The sequence below is a fragment of the Egretta garzetta genome, unplaced genomic scaffold, assembly GCF_000687185.1.
Source record: "Egretta garzetta isolate BGI_Z169 unplaced genomic scaffold, ASM68718v1 scaffold85, whole genome shotgun sequence".
Lineage (NCBI taxonomy): Eukaryota > Metazoa > Chordata > Aves > Pelecaniformes > Ardeidae > Egretta > Egretta garzetta.
The window spans coordinates 4196631-4217484 of NW_009259718.1; the positions used below are offsets into that span (position 1 = coordinate 4196631).

General features: G+C 39.3%; 1 protein-coding gene across 3 annotated transcripts in view; it reads right to left on the reverse strand.

The window, feature by feature from the left end:
- Nucleotides 1–2259: 2259 nt before the first annotated feature.
- The window catches only part of CASP2 (caspase 2), a 23768-nt gene continuing 5173 nt past the window's right edge, over nt 2260–20854 (reverse strand). Inside the window, exons 2-11 of one of the 3 annotated variants that reach the window (XM_035894550.1) lie at nt 16111–16278; nt 14396–14471; nt 12849–12943; nt 11175–11351; nt 9406–9534; nt 8860–8950; nt 5101–5250; nt 4901–5010; nt 4097–4279; nt 2260–3910 (exon numbers count right to left, since the gene is read on the reverse strand). In XM_035894550.1, the coding sequence (XP_035750443.1) occupies nt 4145–4279; nt 4901–5010; nt 5101–5250; nt 8860–8950; nt 9406–9534; nt 11175–11351; nt 12849–12943; nt 14396–14471; nt 16111–16278 (1131 nt within the window). In that variant the 3' untranslated portion in view covers nt 2260–3910; nt 4097–4144. Of the gene's footprint in view, nt 4280–4900; nt 5011–5100; nt 5251–8683; nt 8746–8859; nt 8951–9405; nt 9535–11174; nt 11352–12848; nt 12944–14395; nt 14472–16110; nt 16279–20854 lie in introns of those variants that run through there. The other 2 variants (XM_009639140.2, XM_035894551.1) reach the window with 2 other exon arrangements.

A 20854-nucleotide genomic window follows, 5' to 3' on the forward strand; every position in this document is an offset into this window, starting at 1 on the left:
AAGCCACAGAGCTGCTAGAGGCAGTGGCAGCGGCAGCTTATAACATCCCTTCACTGTTTATGTAATATCAATTTAGAAAAGTTAAACCTATGCTCAGTGTGACCCTTTCCCCCTCAATCTTTAGATGACTACCAGTGACTGAATACTGACAGCTAGCTCACTTTTCCTTACAACCTGAACATACTAGAACCAAATCTAAATATTTTCTCAATGCAGCATGGTGCTCACCTTTGTCAAAGTGCAGTTTCTATGAGAAACTGTGTTACTGTTTCTCCTTATTTTGCAGCTGAAAATCAGAACTTTTAGGAGTGACAAAGGAAAAAAAAAAGTAAAAAAATCAACAGCCTAAACTACAGCAATTCCAGTTACTTTTCTTAAGCTAGAGAAGACTGAATACAACTCTGAGCTCTTTGAAAGATGTAGTGAATTACACAGATGTCTTAAGAAGTTTTGCATGCAGGGGTAATAGTTTATGTAAAACTACAGTCTGGAGACCAAGTTATACGTAACAGTGACCATAGACAAGGTACCACACTCAGATCAATGGAAAAGACAGACTACCAAACCTTCACAAGAGAGAATTATACAAGTAGAATAGGCAAAAGCAGCAACACTGGGCCAAATTGCATTGAGGACTTAGCACTTGTGCCTAATGAAACAGCCTCACTGAGGCTGCTGAGCCTGTGGCAATGGTTGCTTGTAACCTCTCTGGAGATTCTTGTTTCATTCCTTTAATTTAAAAGAAACTGTGCTCTGTATGCATATGCTAATGACATCATCACTCTGTAAGGAAGTTGATCTGTTACATAACAGTATCTTCTTTCTTGCATTTCCTTCTCCTAACAATGATTTAGTGTTGTGATGCAGTAAAGAATTCTCATACCCTGAAGACAAGGGTAAGAACACATTGCATGACACAGGTACAGTGTATGTTAGGAATCTCAGCTTGGCATAAATTCTATTTTACAAGAGGTTTTTTTTATAGATGGTTAGCCAAATCTTTTGATGTTTTGGAAAGCATGCCCTCTTTCAATACCATTCTGTACATCCTAAATTTCATGATCAATGACTAGTTTTACAAGGCCAAATACTCTGAGCATCTATTACTTTTCAAAATGGCAAATAGGGAAACAAAACCAGTCTGGAATTACTAGAATTGTATTAATTTACTGAATTGTTCTACTAATAAATACAATTATTTTCATGCAACTCAAGATTTGTAAAATACCTTGTCTACATCCTGTTTGCTGTTTTCACAGCCTGGAACAGGTTAACACTTCCCTGCTACGCCAGCTATTGAAACCATTCCTTAAACAATGCTAGTAGCTCAAAACTTAATTGTCTTACTTAATCTTCTGTACTACTGGGAACACTGTCTGCACAGGTAGATGTTGGTAATTCCACTGCTAACATTACTACTAGATTTCCTGTACCTGAATTTGGTATTCTTGAAAACACAATGTACTCTTTCCATAAAAAAAGATAAATTAGAAGACAGGAAGCACTCTTCCAAGTGTCATGGATGAGACGGAGTAATTGACAACTTCTGGATCTGGATACTGGGGTTTATTTTAGAAGAACTGAGCTTTTACCTTACTTCACACTCACTCACTTGTATTACGTAGGTCTCAGCTTCCCCTCCCAGTGGCGAGATCATTGCTAGCTTGTGAAGGTGGAGCAGAAAGCTGTGCTGGTTCTGTGCTGTGCAGCTGCTCACCACTACGAGTCCTGGGCATTACAGGTCAAGGCGTCTGTGCATCCCTTGTCACTTGTTTCCATGCAGCTCTCTGATTCCCTGGATCTTCCCCCACTTCCAGTATCTTTCCTCCGGCTGGTATCTTCACCTTCTTTCTACACCCTTCCTCCTTCCAAGACTCCTCCTTTTTTTCAGGAACCCTTCTTTTTGGCACCAGCTCTTCTTTCAAGCACACAGAGCCTATAATTTTCCCAGTCTAAATGTTTTATGTGCTGAAAAACATTGGCCACCTAATTGGTGGTTCTGCCTCATATCTCTTTACTAAAAATATATTAACTTTAGTTTAGTCCAGGTGTTATCAAAATTCATGAGCAGTCCATACTGCTAGCAAGTAGCAGGCTTCTGCCTTAGAGTTCAAAAGCACCTCTGGGAGGTCCTATCTCAAGAAATTATGCAAAATTCTCTTTATGTAGAAGCTCCATTTCTGCACAGAGGTAAAACTCCCCAAGCAGAAGATACTGCACAGATTAATCAAACAAGAGTTCTTTATTTTGACACCTCAAGGCAGTAAAATACAAGTATACAAAAAGTATATATGAAAGTGGCAGTGATAATGTAACTTGATGCAATCCTACAGAAATCTAATCCATCAGAGTGGACTGCTTCATCAATACACGTATCTGGAACATATTGCACCATTTCAAAGAGGGAACACTCAGGAAGAAGGTGTTTATATTCCAGGGAGGTACAACAGCCCCTAAACTGGTATCTTAAACTTCAGAGTAAGGCACCAATTGGCAAGTATGATCCTTGTTCCGTTCATCACGTGTTCTGTGTAAGGGAAGTGCAAGATGCATGCTCATAGTGCACCTTTGCCAGCTGGAGGAAACAGAGCCTTCATTTTCCTAGGCAGAACAATAAAAAAAAAAAAAGCACATGCCTAATTTTCCAGCCTCCCTCCATATCCCTTTGTGCTTCTTAATCATAATTCTATCCTGAAAAAATATTTTAAAAGCCACACTTACATAAAAAGAGTAAGCCAGGAACCATGCCAACTTACTGCTACAAAATGGAAAAGATAGAGACTCAAGTCTACTTTGGAAGTAGACAACAGTCTGTAGTCCCTATGTGACCCAGTATACCAGGATTTAGGCTCTACCACAGAAAGAGAACAATGCCTGTCTCCCACATCACACCAAATGGGAGTAACCACAACCAGACAAAAGCAAGAGGCAAATCACAGCATGAAGAGACTGTGTAGGAAATTTCCAAAAGTAGTGATGGATTATGCCACATTTCTTATTGACCAGATAAAATGACACTTTGCAAACAATATTAAGTAAACAAACAGCTTTAAATGATCACGGCTGAAGAAAGCAAACTCACATAACAGGGTAATAATATGAAACCATTCCCTTTCATTTAAAAGGGAAACAAACTGCAGTGATAAATAATCCAAGCAACATGCTTAGACTGTAAAGAACTGCCTTGAATATGTTTGTTAATTAAACAAAAGACAAAAGTTCCTTTTGTACAAGGCTGTGGGGTTTCAGGGATTCAGCCGTACAGTGCAATTTATAGAGTCCTGAGAAGTTGGTGGATTGAATGTTACACCTGTTGTGAACACATAGGTACTATGGCAAACAAATTCCTGAAAAGTATTATTCCACACAGTTGTTCACTCTTGGGACTAAGGGGAGCTCATCTAGAGTTTCTAGATTCAAAACTGTTTCTGGTGCAGTTTATGGAGGCTTATTTGTATGAGCAAAACAAATAGAGAACCAGGATTTCTGATAACCTGGGATGTTTTGTAATTCTCTTGATAATTTGGCTACAGAAGGAATGTGTAAAAACAGATTTTTAAGTGATCAAGATAGAGAGGAAAGTGTCAAATACTGAAAAACAATAACCTTCCATTTTAGAGAGGGGAAGGATTCTCCTTCACAAGGGAGCCCTTTTCTAATGTGCACAGGAGCCGACTGTCCTGAATGAAGAACCAGGCAGACAGTACTTAAAAATTTTAAAATACAAGCATAACACAAGTAGTAGTTTATGAATAATATTCCTTTCAGAAAGGCTTAACTTTTAAAAAATAGCATGAATAGTCTGCTTCCCTTCTCACATTCACTTTGCTTACAGATGTCCTTATATCTCCTTCCAAAGGATATTTCCACTTCTTCCCAGTTCCAGTGCTGATCCTCTTTCAACCAATTTCTATACATATGAAATAAACCAGGATATTAGAATTTTAAACCCTGAACTGTATCAGATTACAAAGAAAGTTGCCACATTATTTTATAAAAAGACATCGAGAATTGGACTGGCCAGATACAAACAAGCATTCCTTGCTTGCACATCTGATGTCACAGCTTGTAAGAACGAGAATGTAGACATCCATACTCAAAGTTCAGCTTTGGCAGTATCTCTCTTCCAACAGAGCTGGCAGGGTTATTTTCCTGGCAGATAGCCAGGAAACAGGTAAAGGTCCCGACAGAGTGTGCTACAATATTCTGACATTTCCTTGCAGCGGTGAAATTCTGTGCCTGGGGCATAACCTTCTCGTTGCTTGATTTGCCTATTCACCTAGATGTGACAGTAAAAAAAAAAAAAAAAATTACCGGAAGGATTAAGACAGAAGTAAGAAAAATGTCATTGCTTTCTGTACTCATAGATTATTCTGTTTAACTTATTAAGTAGTCCCCTATTTATTGTCTTTCTAAATTATAAGAAGGGTAAAGAACCAGGGTGCAGTTCCACAGCAGCTCAAGTTGCTGTGGTCACACTGCTGTCTTCACTCCCTCCTCCCCCGTTTTCTTAATCTTTCCCTTATGTGAGTGCAAATGCTTGTACAGCTATGTGGTGAGCCCATTCAGGGAATTAATCCACCTGAAAAAAAAGCTATAGATACAGAAAAGTAATTCTTGGCAAGCCAGATTAATTGTACTCCTAAATTCACCATGCAACTGCACAAGTGAAATGGAAGGAGTCAAAGAAACAGCATTTTTACTTTTATTAAACTGCTGTGGAACTTTATATATATATGTGTATATATATATAAATATAAAAATGAGACAAGAAGTAATAATTTTGTAACAAACAAGGCAAAACCAATTGCTTTAACAGTACATCAATCCTAGCAATTAGAAGGACTGGAAGGCCCCTCAGAAATAATGTAAGTGTGGGAGAGGAAAGACTCCAGCTCACCTTCACCAACATGTCAGCCACATGAGTGTCTCGGGAGTCCTCTGCAAACACAGAGGTGAGAGCCTCAATATACCAGGATCCACGCTTGGTGTTTCGCATGGCCGCAGTGCCTGAGAAGAAAGCGTGTACAATGAAGTTTCCGGGGCACACAGACACATAAAACCTCCTTATGCCCTAACATTAGGGCCTCTCCCCAGTACCTTTCAGACAAGCATATCCACAGATCATATCAGAGCATGTAGGCAGACGCAGCTTGAGATTTTCTTCCTTGTTTGCATCGCTTTCCTCACAGCCTGGGGAATCTGACCATTCTTTCCCATCTCTTTGATCCACTCCCCGGTCTGTCTCATCTGGGGGGCAATAAACAAGGGGAAGGGGGGGAAAAATTATCCTGAACTATTGGATGTAGCTCTTTAGTTTTGGGCTCTGGTCAGCAATGCCACAACTGCTGTCAAGCAGAAAGCTTTTGCATGAACTTTAAGCTTTTTTAGCCGTTTTAAAAATTAATCTCAAAGTTCTTCTGCACAAGCTAATGCGGATACCAACAAGTGCTGAACCTGCTCAACCTAACGTAACTGTCAGTCTGCGTACCAATTGATTCCTCCCCCACTCACTCTTTCCTATGCAGATCATGGGATAACAGGAAAGCAAAGTTTCTCATAGTTCTTCGCCATGCATGGTGCCATTTGCTGCCTAGTCCCTCAAAATTTTCCCCTTCTACCTGCCTTAGAAGCGTCCAAAAATGTCTAGTCTAGTTTGCAATGCTAGCTACCTACTTATTGCAGAACTCAAATGAGAGCTATAATTTTAGTTGCTAAGGTCTATCTCCAAGACATGAAGAAAACATGGACCCAATATCTCACCTAGTTCTAAATCCTGACTTTAATATCACTTGTTTCAATCAAAAGCATAAATTGTGCAATAGTAAAATGCAAAATAATTTGACCCTAAATACAAGAGAGAAAACTCCAGTACATGGAGATTAGTTTAAAAACTGGAGAACATTTAATGTCCTTTCCAGGATTCATCAGTATTGTATTATTACAAGTGTAGATATTCTCAATTGGTTGTTCACATGATACAGAGTTTCTATTGTAATCTAGACTAACTGCTTAGTGGCAACAGCTTTAATAGTCCAGCTACTTTGTAAGAAAAATAAAACGATGTTTTACAGGTTTTCTATACAGTTTTGCCGTTTTGTTCTTTTGTTGTAAGATGAGAATCTACTGTTCTACTTACTTCCTAACAGCATGGGTCAAATTTAGTCTTAGGAGGCATACACACCCACTTCAGAGGCCTTCCAGTTATGATGGCTCTAGGTTTTTGTTGCCAGGTTGTGACTAAGAAATGCATTTGGATTTCTAACCCTTTTACAGGCAGTGGCACTGGTGGCATCTCATAATTTTGCACAGGAAATGGTTAGTTCATAAGTCAGTAATGTTGTTCTCTTCCAAAATGAAAGCAGCAGTGGAAAGGGTGCAATTGTCCAACAGGCTAGATATAGCCTATAATTAAGACTCCATAGCCCAAAATTTCATTATTACATCCATCAGGTTCCTTCACCATCTTTAAGGTAGCAATGCAAATTTTTCCCTCTTTAACCACATTTTTTTCAGGTCTTTCATCACACATCTCCAAATCCTTTGAGTTCTGTATCTCCTTAAAAATTTAGAGTACTGTTCACAGTGTATGTTATTTCAGATGAGACTCAGGTAATTTTACAGTCAAGCTATATTATTCACACTGTCGCTGTATTATTCACACTGTCATCATCCCATAATGTATAAAGTCAAAACCTTTTTGATTAAAGCTTCAGAATTACACATCTTCCTCATGCATTTGTCTTCAAACACCATTCCAGTCAACTTACCAATGTAACTAAGAAGTGTAAAGCACTAACCCTAACACGATATTCCTCTGCATGCTTAACCTCTAATTTATACCACTAATAACTGCTGCCCAGATTGACCCCATCTGCTTAAATTTTATTGAAGCTCCCAGATCAGTTTTCCCAGTTGATTTAAATCAAACTGCTAACTACCTATTTGTCATTATTTACCACAGTTCTTCAATTTGCTGGATCAACTACTATATTAAACACATATGTTAAGCACCTTCAAAGTCTCATTTTTTGTCAAAGTGAAATCTGACCATTTTTCTTTTCCCATTGCTTTCTGTTGCCACTGGTTTTTGACCAGTGACTGTCGGTGGACTACTTCAATTCTTTAGTGTATTCCTGCCAAAGGCCCTTTAGAAATTAAGTAGATTGTACCAACTCTTCTTTATCTACATTTTTAATGTGTCATAATAGAAGACAGATAAGGCCTATTACATAAACTTCTCACATTTCTCACTTTGTTTCAACTGGTTCCAGCTAACTTGCATGGCATAGAGAGACTGACTACTAATCTAAAGTTGTCCACACTATTATACAAGCTTTCAAATGCTACTTTAAAAAAAAAAATTGTATTGGCTAGCCTAATAGCATGAAATGGTACACTTTTTTTATTGATAGCTCAATTACTTTGTACCTGGCTTCCCTCTCCAACTATTAATCAAGGTTTAAAAGAGAGGTTAAAAAAAGGCAGTTTTGTGCTTTTTTTTTTTTTTTTAATTAGAGAAAGATTTTTCCCTTTGAGTTGCTCAAGTCTCAATACCTTGCCTATTGCAGTATCCCAGTTCTGGCAGCATTTTGCACAGCTTTCTTAACTGAAACCTTTTTGGGAATAGGAAAGCCAAGCCTGATTTGTTGATGTGAAAAGACCCATTATGGTAACACTACAGTCAAATAAACCTAATTACCTAATTAGGTCAGCTGCCACTTCTGGCTTATTACACTTATTTCCACACTGTTATGAGTCTGCATATTCAATTTGTTCAAAAGTATCTAAAGGTTCATTAGGAAAGTAATCACATTCATTTCATATTGTAAACACGCATGTTTCAGTATTTCCAAGTGCTTAAAGGATCAAATATTTTTGATACCCAAGATACTTTATGTAGACTTCAGGTTTTTCTCTGCATTGGGATTAAACACCAGTAGGTAACAGGTGAAAGAAATATTCTCTTGGCTAGAGGACAAACTACAAAACCCAGGTAAAAATGAAAAAAAAGGGAGACAATTGCAAAGGACAAGGGGAAAGAAGGGAAAAATGTATACATGCTAGAAAAACTTCTCTATCACAGGGGAAAAAGCAAAGCTAAGACAGAACTTCTCTTTGGAGTATCTGCAGTTTCACAGTAATCTCAAAAAGTCCAAACACTTTAGGGAAAAATTTGGTAATTAGCAGATTTGTAAGGTAGTTAGTTACAGACTTGTTTAGTTACAAAAGGAGGGAGAACAAATAGCAGAATTAAAAAAGAATAAGAACAGAAAGACTGGAAAAAGAGCACATCTATGAGAAACAAGAAAATAATTCTGTAGCTACAATAGTGTGTGGAAAAGGGTGTAAGGAAAGGTCATTTGGAGGTTGAAAGCATGATAAGGTAAAGGTCGGGGGGGGAAGGCGACTTGGAGCCTGATAGCTCGAGAGACAATACCATCAGAGACAACACATCCTGGCCCAAGAGAAAGATGGGACCTCAGACAAGACTCCAGTGCTAGTGTACCACTCCATGCTGTGCTGCAATTTGATACACCATAGGCCCCACTCCCCCTACTGCAGGCATAGCAAGAGAAAGCCTCAATATATGAGTGGGATATGGTAAGAGGTTTTTATCACTAAGGTGCTCTGGGGTCTGCAAGTCAATGCACACACCTCATGCAGAGCAAAAGACACTTACAGAGCAACAGATGCAGTGGCAGCAGCAGGGCAGAGGGAGGTGAATATGGGTCCCACTTACACCTGAGAGAAGCAAAGAGGAGAGTTGACAGCAAGTTGAATGTGAGGGTGTGTATGTGTGTAAAATGAGCCTTAATGGCACGCCAAATATATGGCTTTTAGTATTTGGGCACTCACCTCCCCGGCAGGCCTGAATAAAGAACATTTTGGGCTTATTCTGGAGATTTGGACAGTTTGCATTATCAAAGAGCCGGAAAGCCTCCTGCAACTGAGAGTAGAAAAAAGATAAATATTCTTCCCTGCAGCCTTCTGAGCGCCAAACCCAGTGTCACCTTGCTTCCCTGTATTTTGGTTATTACCTCCCCAGTCCTGGTATTTTCTCCTTTATCTCCAAACTCACTGTGTGACAAACACATCCCTTCCCCTGCTCCCTCCCAGCTCCACTCTACTTAGTACTTGTACAAAATAAAGAATGAAAGAACTTCTCCTACCTGTCCTATTTCTATGCCATTTTTTATCTTATAGACCTCTCATAGACAGACCCCTGCCCTTTTCTTCACACAAGCCCTTATTTTTTTCCTTTTTAAAAAAATATAAATCCTCAGTCTCCCATCGCTTCACCTTCTCTCTCACTTTTTTCCTCCCTACTTTTTTCCTCTTTCCTTTGTTACTTTCCAAGATATAAACTACAACATCACATCACATTAGGACACAGTAATATACCTGTAGTAGTTTGCCATCACTGCCATAAACTGCACCCTCCACACCATGGGAAAGTAAAGCTACAATACAGGAATCCACATCCCGATGACCTGGCAGCTTAGAGAATCTCTCCAAGGCATTCTGCATCTCCTGGAAGGGAGAAAAAAAAAAAAAAAAACCAACACGCTTTCCAGACTTGCACAGGTAAAGTTGGTCAATATACAGGGAAACCCACAAATGTACAGGACAAACACAAATGGTCTTCCCATTACAAAATAAATCCTATGTACATCAAGTTTACAGGACAAAAGACATGCGTTCCATAAAAAAACAGCAAAATGTTCTTGTTCTTTTATGTAGTATTCAGTCCTAAGTATAACATTGTGAAGTAGGAATCACTTTAGACATCTACGTTTCTGTATGGCCGACAGGGGAATGCAGCAAGTATCTGAGTTGGTACACAGTTTCAACATAGGAGAAATCAACTGGTATCTTAGAGGTTTTACATTGACACTTGAGTCTAGCTGGGATATTGGAGCAACTTAACAATAAACAGTGTGACCAGCAGGACATGGGAAGTGCTTGTCCCCCTGTATTTGGCTCTGGTGAGGCCACACCTCAGATACTGTGTTCAGTGTTGGGCCTCACCACAAGAAGGACATTGAGGGGCTGGAGTGTGTCCAGAGAAGGGCAACAAAGCTGGTGAGGGGTCTGGAGCACAAGCCTTGTGAGGAGCAGCTGAGAGAACTGGGGTGGTTTAGCCTGAAAAAAAGGAGGCTGAGGGGAGACCTTATTGCTCTCTAAAACTACCTGAAAGGAGGGTGTAGCGAGGTGGGTGTTGCTCTCTTCTCCCAAGTAACAAGCAATAGGATGAGAGGAACTGGCCTCAAGTTGCGCCAGGGGAGGTTTAGATTAGATACCAGGAAAAATTTCTTCACTGAAAGGGTTATCAGGCATTGGATCAGGCTAGCCAGGGAAGTGGTCAATTCACCATTCCTGGAGATACTTAAAAGACAGGTAGATGTGGCACTTAAAGACATGGTTTAATAGTGGACAGGTATGGTTGGACTCAATGCTGAAAGTCTTTTCCAACCAAATGATTCTATGAAAACACACTAACAGGTTCTGTACCACTTGGTTTAATATGGACCTAAAAGGAATACGAACAAATGAGGCTGGAGAAGGCAGCAATTGCATTCCTAGGAAAAGAGAGTGGCTTGATTCAGTCATGGAACATTGCCAATTTTCGTAACTGAAGCACAGCCACGTCTTTAATAAAGCAAAGACTGAAAGAGTGGAACTTAACTGCATAGATACTGGAAGACTGATAAATAGGATGGCAACTGACTCCATCAGTGAAAGAACATGAAAACACCACTTACACTTGCAAAGACTAGGTCAAATATTTGCGAAGATTAACTTCTAGTATAGCAGATAAATGGAAAACATCTATCTAGACTAAACAGAAGACTTTACTCATTTGTGGTTTTAACACATATGCCAGGTGTGGTCTAGAAATTCTTGCCCATTGCACTACAATGGGTCAGACTAGAGTAGTACCTCTTGTGGTCCTTTGTGATCCTACTTTCCATTGTAAAGTCCTCCTCCTTCCAAGCTTCTTTATATTTGTCAGTATGCTAGCAGACATCATCCCATTTAGCCTTATGTTCTACTTCTAAGAGACCTGGTCAAGCTTAGTTATACCAAGGGAAACCTCTTAAAATGTTTACATAACAGTTACAAACTCTCATCCATACTGGTGGTGAAGTCCTGGGATCCATCCCCCTTACCCGTGCAGTTTGATCCTGAAAGACAGTCACTTGATACCCGAGATGCTTGAAAAGCATCTCCAGGGAAGTACAGTCCACATCTCCTCCTGCACGATACTCCAAGTCCTTCTCACTGCTGAAGTGGACATTGCTGAGAATAAGTGCTAAGCCTCGGGGCTCTGATATCAGTTTATATGCCTGGGAAGAAGATTTAAAATTGGTAAGTTTAGACTACACAAGGAAATAATAGAGTGTTAGAGCAGAGCAGCAATCCCTACCTACCCGCTTGGTATGATATGCAGGATTTCTTGATTGAGAAGGCACAAAAACAGTAGAGGTCAAATTTTTGAAGGGTTGGGTTTTTTTAATAAATAAAACAATTGTATGTATTGCAAAGGGCCCCAAAGACAACTGTATTTGCAAGTCTCCGCAACTGACAACCCTACAACACTATTATTAAGATGTTACACTAGCTTGCCTTATTTCTCATGTTAAAGGAAACAAAGCTTACACATTTCAAACTGTAAATTAGGCCCTGCTAACTTTTTTCCCTTTCCCCACCCTCACCCCAGCACGGCCCCACATATTTCCATCATCCCCATGCCTTAGGACAACACTATGTAAAATTTAACTAACATTTCTTAATTGCTGTTGGGAGCAGAGAAGATGTAAAATAGCATGCGAGTGCAATTTTAATACCAAGGGACTGTCAGTCACTGATCTAGAAAATTATGTGGCTGGCAAAAATGGTTAACAGGAAAAGAACTAATTTAAGAGGGGTGTCTTCAAAATAAGTACCCTCGCTGCCCCTCCCACTCTAACAAGATCAATAGTAAATCAGTTACTAACACTCCTGTAAATTGGAAGTGAAATTTAATACCAAAGAAACATATCAAAAAAGAGTATATCCAGAAGCAGATGTAAAAGGAGGCAAGACCTAATTAGGACTCCCCAATAGATAGTTTTAAAATAAAAAAATCAGTTTTGCTGTACACAGAGCCTGTGACAGAAGTGTTAAGTGCTAGCACATTGTGTAACCCTAGTAAAGTGCCTGACCCACTACACAAAATTATTTTGTTTTTCCTTAAGCCCACCCCACCATAACCTATGCTTTACAAACAGAATAAACAAAAAGTAGTTAGACTACCTACAGAACTTCTAATACTGCAGAAGAAGAACAGAAATTCAGGTTATTCTATCCAGTACTACCTAGCACAGAATCCTGATCTGGTTCTTGACCCTAAGGAGAGACTCTTCCAGGTTCAAGTTGGCAATTAAAAAAGCCAAGACTGTGACTACCACTTGAAACACAGTTCTAGTATCTTACAGTCATTTGCAGAGTATGTCATCACACAGAAGGAGATGAGGATGCAGACAAATAAACATAAGGTAATACTACCAACAGCTTACACAGAGCAACAGAACAGAAGGCATTTTGTGAAGCTCTTCATGGACAAAAAACAGACAGAGATTTGTATAGAGTTACAGAACTTCTCAGAATTTCTTTACACTTATAAATGAGAACTACATCAAATCAAACATGTCTGGTAACATCTTTCAGTTACACAAATAGCACAACATTGTTCTGCATCCCAATGAAGCATGTGTTTCAACTCAGTTTTAAGTAGCACATGCTCAGTAGATTACATTCAAACACCTCACATCTTAAGGAGACTTTCTCTATCAACTACTTACCAAGTGCCAATGATCATGATAAAATTCAGGAGTGCAGTACTTCACTGGAGGAATTGAGGGACCATCTCCATTATCTAATGAATGTTCCATTGGTTCTGTGCAAAACAAACATATCAGTAACAACAAAAAATTCCAACTACAAAGCCTATGCATTAAGGTAGTAACTTGCAAATTCTGAAGTATGTAGTCTTAGGCATATTCCTCTACTATACTATTCATACCTCTAAAAATTTTGCTTGGTTAGGGACTACAGATACACAATGAAACAACAGAAAAAACAAAAGTACTGGAATGGTATATTTTTTTCTTTCATAATTTTAACTGACAACTTTTTTATGGTCTTGTATGCGGGTTAGCCTTATCTAAGACCTAGTGAATTTGGTTCTACGCAGTATGAAAACAGAATTCTCATCTAAAATTAGAGCTGTGCGCTTTGTCATTTTGTACAATATTTTATTCCTTTCAGAGTTAGGCTGACAAACCATTGCTAGAAATATTCAAATAGAATAGTGCTCTTCCTTTCATAAATGGCCCCCCATGCTCACTGGATGCAATTCTTTATTTTTTGCTGAACATATGCGTAAGTCATCAAACTAGATGTTTCTAACTTCCATAAAGTGCAGTGCCCTTTTTTATCTGCCTCTGAACAACCCTTTCCTCTGGATGACAGAGGAATGATAGTCAACTATTTGCCATTTGCAGGCAAACATTCACTCCCCTGTCCTGAAGAGATGGAGCTAACAACATATATGATCTCCTTTGAAATCCTTTTTCAGCCTTTTGAGACATGGGTCTCCTGGCTGGAGGAACATATGCTTTAAAAAACCCAAACCCACTTGACCCTAAAACCTTTGCACCTAAATAAAAAAAAGCCTTCCAAATCTAGACACTTGTTGTTTAACACCAGACAGAGCTCCTAGTAACCAGCACACAGTTAAAGCTGTGATTAGGGAACATCAGTACTCCAGACATTACCAGAGGCAACATGAAAACTAGCAAGGAGATTCATTCCAACAACGAGTTCCATGAACTAAGTCACAAATGCTTGCTATAGAAAAGCTGATTTGCTGCACTTGACAGAAGCTACAGAAACCTCACATTGGGCCCATGTAACATATATAAGGCCAGGTACATAAACTTATGTGCCAAGAAGGAAGTCTAAGTTAAGGAACATGGCCCAAAATCAGTACCTTTTCACAGCTCTAGTTCAATTAAACCCTATCACAAATCTTAAACAAAGAAGAAAATATTTGGAAAAATCTAAAATTTTACCAGCATGTACTGTTTAAGCAACAAAACTTCCTGTAAGAATAAACAAACCTGACTAGAAACTGATTAGGTTTTCTCTTCCAATGTGATAGTTCACTTTCATTTTCTAGCCTAATTCTGCCCCCTACCACCTGCATCTGATTGTAATATAGTCAGTTCACTGTCAAGTTTGTATACCTGGGATGAGCAAAGTGGTGGCAAGCTTACAAATTATTAAGAAATTAGAAGCAACCAACCAGATATTTAATCAGGTATTCATGATGTCATGTGCAACTCACCGATCCAGCGCGGTCTTTTTGAATTACATGATTCACTGGCAGGGAATGGAAGATTTGGTCCATAACAGTGTTCAAGCTACAAGACATTCAATAAATACATGAAAAAGATTAGCATAAAACAGCTATTTTTTTCTCTACAGTACAAGCCTGTAGGTATCATGCAACAAAGATACATGTATTTCCATACACATATATATGACTTAAAAATAGTATATGGTTCACATGCAAATAAAACATCATTACAAGACAGCAAGAACATTTTCTGTCAATGCAAAATTCCTTCCCTTCTTCACACATCTCTACTTCTACCCAAATCCCCAGTTTGGAAACTGAGGTCATCAACTCCCCATTTTTTTGTTTGCTTTCAAGATTTCATTGTTTGTATAGCAAAGCACAATTGAAAATTAAAAAAAATATAAATGGTAGTTAATAATTTTAATAATGGAACGCGTCTGCTCAAAAATATCTGGTCTTCCTTCCTTCACATGTTTACTGCAAGATTCAAGCTCATCAATGCACTTGAGAATATTGAATCTGTATTGAATTCTTCCCTCAGTTCAATGCTGACAACTGCAGAGAGCAAAAAGGTGAAAATAAAATAACAAAATAAAGAGAGTCCCTTTCTCCTCAACAGACCAGACTAGCTTTTAGTAGCTTTACTCCAAGAATCATTGAAGACTAAATTAAAATATTTCAGAGAAAATACTTTCTTTGCAGCTTTTGGGTTCTTGAAGACGCATCACTTAACATGTTGGATGCAACAACATCCAGGAACCTTGTGCAGTTCAACAGAGAACTGCAGAGTCCTGCACGTGGGGAGGAGCAACCCCATGCACCAATATATGCTGGGGGATGCTGGCTGGTAAGCAGCTTGGCAGAAAAGGGCCTGGGGGACACCAAGGTGAACACAAGCCAGCAACGTGCCCTTGCCACAAACAAGGCTACTGGTGTCCTGGGCTGCGTTAGGAGGAACACTGCCAGCAGAGCAGATCAAGGGAGATGATCCTTCAGCTCTGGCAAGGCTGCGCCTGGAGTCCTGTGCCCAGTTCTGAGCTCCTCTGTGCAAGGGAGACATGGACATAGTGGATGGAGTCAAGCAACAGGCCACAAAGGTGATGAAGGGACTGGAGCAGCTCATATATGAGGAAAGGCTGAGAGAGCTGGGACTGTTCAGCCTGGAGAAGAGAAGGCTCAGAGGGATCTTATCAGTGTACGCAAACACCTGAAGAGCGGCTGCAAAGAGGACGGAGCCAGGCTCTTTTCAGTGGTGACCAGTGACAGGACCAGAGGCAGCGGGCACAAACTGAAACACAGGAGGCTCCATCTGAACATCAGGAAACACAGTTTTACTGTGGGGGTGATCGAGTACTGGAGCGGGTTGCCCACTGAGGTTGCGGATTCTCCATTCTTAGAGACAGTCAAAAGCCGCCTGGACATGGTCTTAGGCAACTGTCTCTAGGTGGCCCTGCTTGAGCAGGGGAGTTGGACCAGATGAACTCCAGAGGTCCCTTCCAACCTCAACCATTCTATGATAGTTCTCTTCTTCCCAAATTTCTTCCCCTCTGCTTTTACTAAGGTTACTACAAGTTTCAATTTGCAATGAAAACCCATTCTGTCCTTTGAAACATTTTTTTTTCCATTTGTAAAGATCCCTTTGTGCTGAAATCCAATCTGAAATGCAGTCTATCCATTTTATTTTTTAAAAATTCTTGTACCCTTGCAATCCCATGGGTCAGGTTGGACATTGTCTTCAAGATCATTGCCTCCAGATGCTGCTGTTTGGTTTCTTGTAGAGCTTCACAGAAGGCAGAGAAGGCATTAGGGCCTCTCTTAGGCAGCAAATTGAGGAATTCCACATTTTGGCTGAAGCTCCCAGACTTGGCCTAGATCCAGGGGGAAAACAAAACAAAACAAATTCCACACAAAGTAACACCGCAACACAATTCATTTTAATGAAGCTTCAGCTCAACCTTTTTCCTTCATGTAAGTGTTTCATCACTATGCTTAGCTGTGCTAGACCCATTTTTATAGCTTCTCCTAGCTGATTTCACTCCCACTCATCTGTTCCTATTAGCTCAAGGAGAGGGTATATGACAACACAGCAAGCCAACAATTCATACATTACCACACACAGTAATACACCCTCTTCTTTCTAAATGTTTGCTTCCAGTTACTGTTGGAGCAGTACCTATTTCCCCTCACTGAACACACTAAGTCCAAAACACATTTTTACTACTGCCCAATGGTCTACAGTCTCATGCACCAGTAACACTAATCCCTCAAAAAGCGTTAAGTAAAATACTTATTTTACACAGTCAGTTCTGAAAAGACACTACATGCATATAGACTGTAACGTTTCAAGCAATGAAAGAATATCTAGTAGTATAGGAGGAAAAGTAACAATCAAAAATTAAATTTATGTATCTGTAAAACAGTCCCATTAAGTTCTAATTGTTAGAATATTAACAGGACATTTGCCAAACTGTGTAATTTATACAGTAATAGCCTTCTCTGTGAAATCTAAAACACACCAAAACACCATGTACCAACATATTGGTTATCAAAAATAAATTTTATCAATTCCATGGAATTAATCCTATATTTAATTACTACTTAGATCCAAGATATCTTCTTTTGGTGGATGATAAGAAATGCTTGGTGAGTTACACAGAATTAACGCCTAACACTACATTGCAATTACACGAAAATCAGAAAAAAAAAAAAAGCCTTGAGTCACATGTGTAAATCCTCTGCTACATAAGATTTCACACTGTCTGGTTCCTTTCATAAAACTTATCAAGCCTGGTGTTAAAAGTAGTTTGGCTTTTGTCCCATCACATTGTTTGGAAGGATACTGCAAAATCTTATTGATCCAATGCTTCTGAACCTATTCTAAAATTTCAGACCTATGTTTATTCATGAGTGACTAATAGCATTTATTTCTGTATCAACAATGTCCCCTTGACTTCAGTGTTCTTCTGACCTTTCCCTTATTTATCAAACTACTTTCTATAAATTGGTCTTCATTTGCTACAGTAAACAAGCCACTTTCTTTCAGCCTCCTCATAAATGGCCTCACCTGTGCCTTTCCAGAAGTATGAAAATACTTGCCCCTTTCTCCAGGTAACACTTCTCCATTAGTCTGTAGAAGATAACCACCTCCATACAACTGTATCTTGCTGTAAGCCCACTGAATTTTATTTTACCTAATAAAGTAAACTGACAGCTGATAAAGTACCTATTAATTGCTTCTGCCTTTCTAGTAGACCTGCAGCTGCTTATGACAAGCTTAGGATCATTAATCTTCACTTTATGTGTCTTCATAGTCTATGGCTAAGCAACAAATCATAATTAAGAACACAAGCTGACCTCAAGAACTGGATCTTAAGTTTTATTCAAAAGTTAAGAAATTTCCATAATGTTCATATTCTGCACTTTGTACATAGAGTAGTCAGCTTTTGGTAGACTTCTTCCTTAATGCTTCCTTTGAGTGCTCTATCTCCTCAACTAACTTCCACATCAACAGCACATTTAGGTTATACTAAGTAATGTTCAGCAAACATTCAGAAGTAAAAGTTTCATAAGACAGACTTCTTTCATTTTATTTTCCCACACATTCTTAATTTATTTTTGTACCCTCACAGATGAGTTTGATAATCTGCATAACAGGAACTGGTTGCACAATCAACTCTGAAATCCTGTCAAAATCCCATAGTATTAGTCGTCTTATTGAGCCTGAATATACATGCAGTGGGAAGAGCATATATACTTGACAAACATCCTAATTAAATTTATGTCACTTTGTCAAACCCAGTAATCTCTTCATTACTGCCTAGTGATTAGCACAGAGCATTTAAATCTCTGTATCTACATGATCTGATAGTCTTCAATTACAGTACAGAATATGCAACTTGCTTAAACAGCAGGAGAAAGCTCTTGCTATCATATCTGCAATTTTGAAGGTGCATCCCAAAGCTCTGGAAGAACATCTGATGCTCTGACAAGAAAGTGGATTTTGGAATTCATCTTAAAAATGGCTGTTTCCACTGGCCCACTTTATTTTCATTATCATTTTTGCTCTGTGTTTGAAATCCCTCTCTTCTGGGCCTTCATCTAGATAATTATATTTACATCATCTTTGCTACACAGTAAACAAGTTTTTTTCTTTATTCTTTCTTAAAAGTACATATAATTGAAAAAAACCTAAAATTGTTTAGTGTCTTTCCGAATGACCCAATTTAAATTCATTCCTGTCAGTTTCTACTCTCTTTCCCCATTTTGGACATCAAAGGAAACTGCTCCTATTTATTAATTCTTCTCCAGTGAACACCTATAAACACTTTACTTACTCTTCATATTCCTTGTGAGCTCTTCATCCAGCTCAACCATCTTTGTCTTCAGTGGCTCTTCCTGCAACATCCTCCCCTCACACCTTTTTCTTGTGGTAAAGTTTCAGTACTGGTTTAGCACCTCACACTTGAAGAAATTTCATCCTTCCTTCATCTTCCTGAGCTACTCAGTTTATTTCACTTTCCTTAGATTACAAAAGTTTATTTAAGTGAAATGCCCTATTTCCAGAACCAATTTGTTTATTCTTCTGTTTGGTTTAAATCAAACCAACAGAACCAGTAGAACTGTTGTGCTTTTAAAACAAGATGATTTAAAACATAACTACTTATTCAGATCTTCTTGTTTTCCTGACTTTCGGGGGGAGCAGGGGGATATATAGAAGGAGTCAGTTACAATATCCAGGAAAATCTATGCTCTTATCATCAGACACAGTGGCATCTGTCTCCTCCTTTTTCCACTAAGGTACCTGATGATTAATGTCACAATACAGTGTCAAGAACAGGCTGCTTAACAGCACTCCTAAAACTTTTGTTCACATTTGAGCCAGAGAGTAGAAGACTATTACAAAATCACAGACCTACTATAGAAGAATGACATGCATGACAAATTGGTTTTGACTCAAATGATTTTTTTATGCACATTACTTTTTGTTTATCTATAGCACTTTTATGATTAGTACTATCTTGCAAACATTCGCTTCACTAGAAGTACAATGCAACTTTGCAGTACTACCTTTCCATTTGTAAATGCTTTCCTCCTATCCCTGCCGTGTTTCTGTTTTTCCTGCAATTTCCAGATTCATATCCTGCAACAGTCGTTCAAGTCCCTTTTTCTCTTGCTCAGGCTGCTATTGCTATATGTATAAATTTAAACTCTTAGTTATGTGTGTATGTTATATTAGGCACTATTTTCCACTAAGCTATTACTATTTACCTGACTTACCCATCATAACACCTTTCTCCTTATTGATAACACATTACTAAGAATTGTTGCAACTCTCGTTACTCAATTATACCTGGAAGGGAAGATTCCCTCAGTCTTCCTCCTTCTGTCTCAGTTTAAAACTTCTTAACTACAGCAGCATTTTCCCAAAAAGATTATTTTCTCTGACATTACCCTACCTTTGAAAGGGCTTTTGTTCTTTCTTTTTTTTCTTCCTTTTCTTCCTCTCCCCCACCCCTTCAGTGACAAACCGCAGGCCAGCAACCAAACATCCCTACTAACCACCCATACTTGAGCAGTGCCATTTAACCCGGTTGGGCTGCTAAGCTTCGCACAGCTGCTCAGTCACTCCCTCCCCAGCAGGATGGCAGGGAGAATCAGAATGGTAAAAAAGAGAAAACTCAGGTTGAGATCAAGACAGTTTAACAGGTAAAGCACAATCTGTGTGCAGAAGCAAAGCAAAACAGGAAATTCATTCACTGCTTCCCATAGGCAGGCAGGTGTTTGGACGTCTCCAGGAAAGCAGGGCTCCATCACGCGCAACAGTGACTTGGGAAGACAAACGCTATCACTCTGAACTTTATCCCCTTGTGCCTTCTCCCCCCCCCAGCATGCTGGGCATGATGTCAAAACGTGTGGACTATTCCTTTGGTCAGCTGGGGTCAGTTGTCCCAGCTGTGCCCCCTCCCAACTTCTTGTGGACCCCCAGCCTATTCACTGGTGGGGCGGTGTGAGAAGCATAAAAGGCCTCGACACTGTGCAAGTGCTGCTCAGCAACAGTGGAAACATCCCTGTGTTACCAACATGGTCTTCCTTACAAATCCAAAACACAGCCCCATACAATCTACTATGAAGAAATTAACTCTATCCCAGACAGACTCAGAACAATCAGTTCTTGCTTCGTTCTCTGACTTTCACTGTCTTCCTGTTGTCCTGGTTTCGGCTGGGATAGAGTTCATTTTCTTCATAGAAGCTAGCATAGTGCTGTGTTTTTTAGATTCAGTACTAGAAGAATGTTGATAACACACCGATGTTTTTAGTTGTTGCCAAGCAGTGCTCAGACTACTCAAGGACTTTTTGAGCTTCTCCTGCTTGGCCAGGTGCATAACAAGCTGGGAGGGAGCACAGCTAGGACAGCTAACCCAAACTGACCAAAGAGCTATTCCA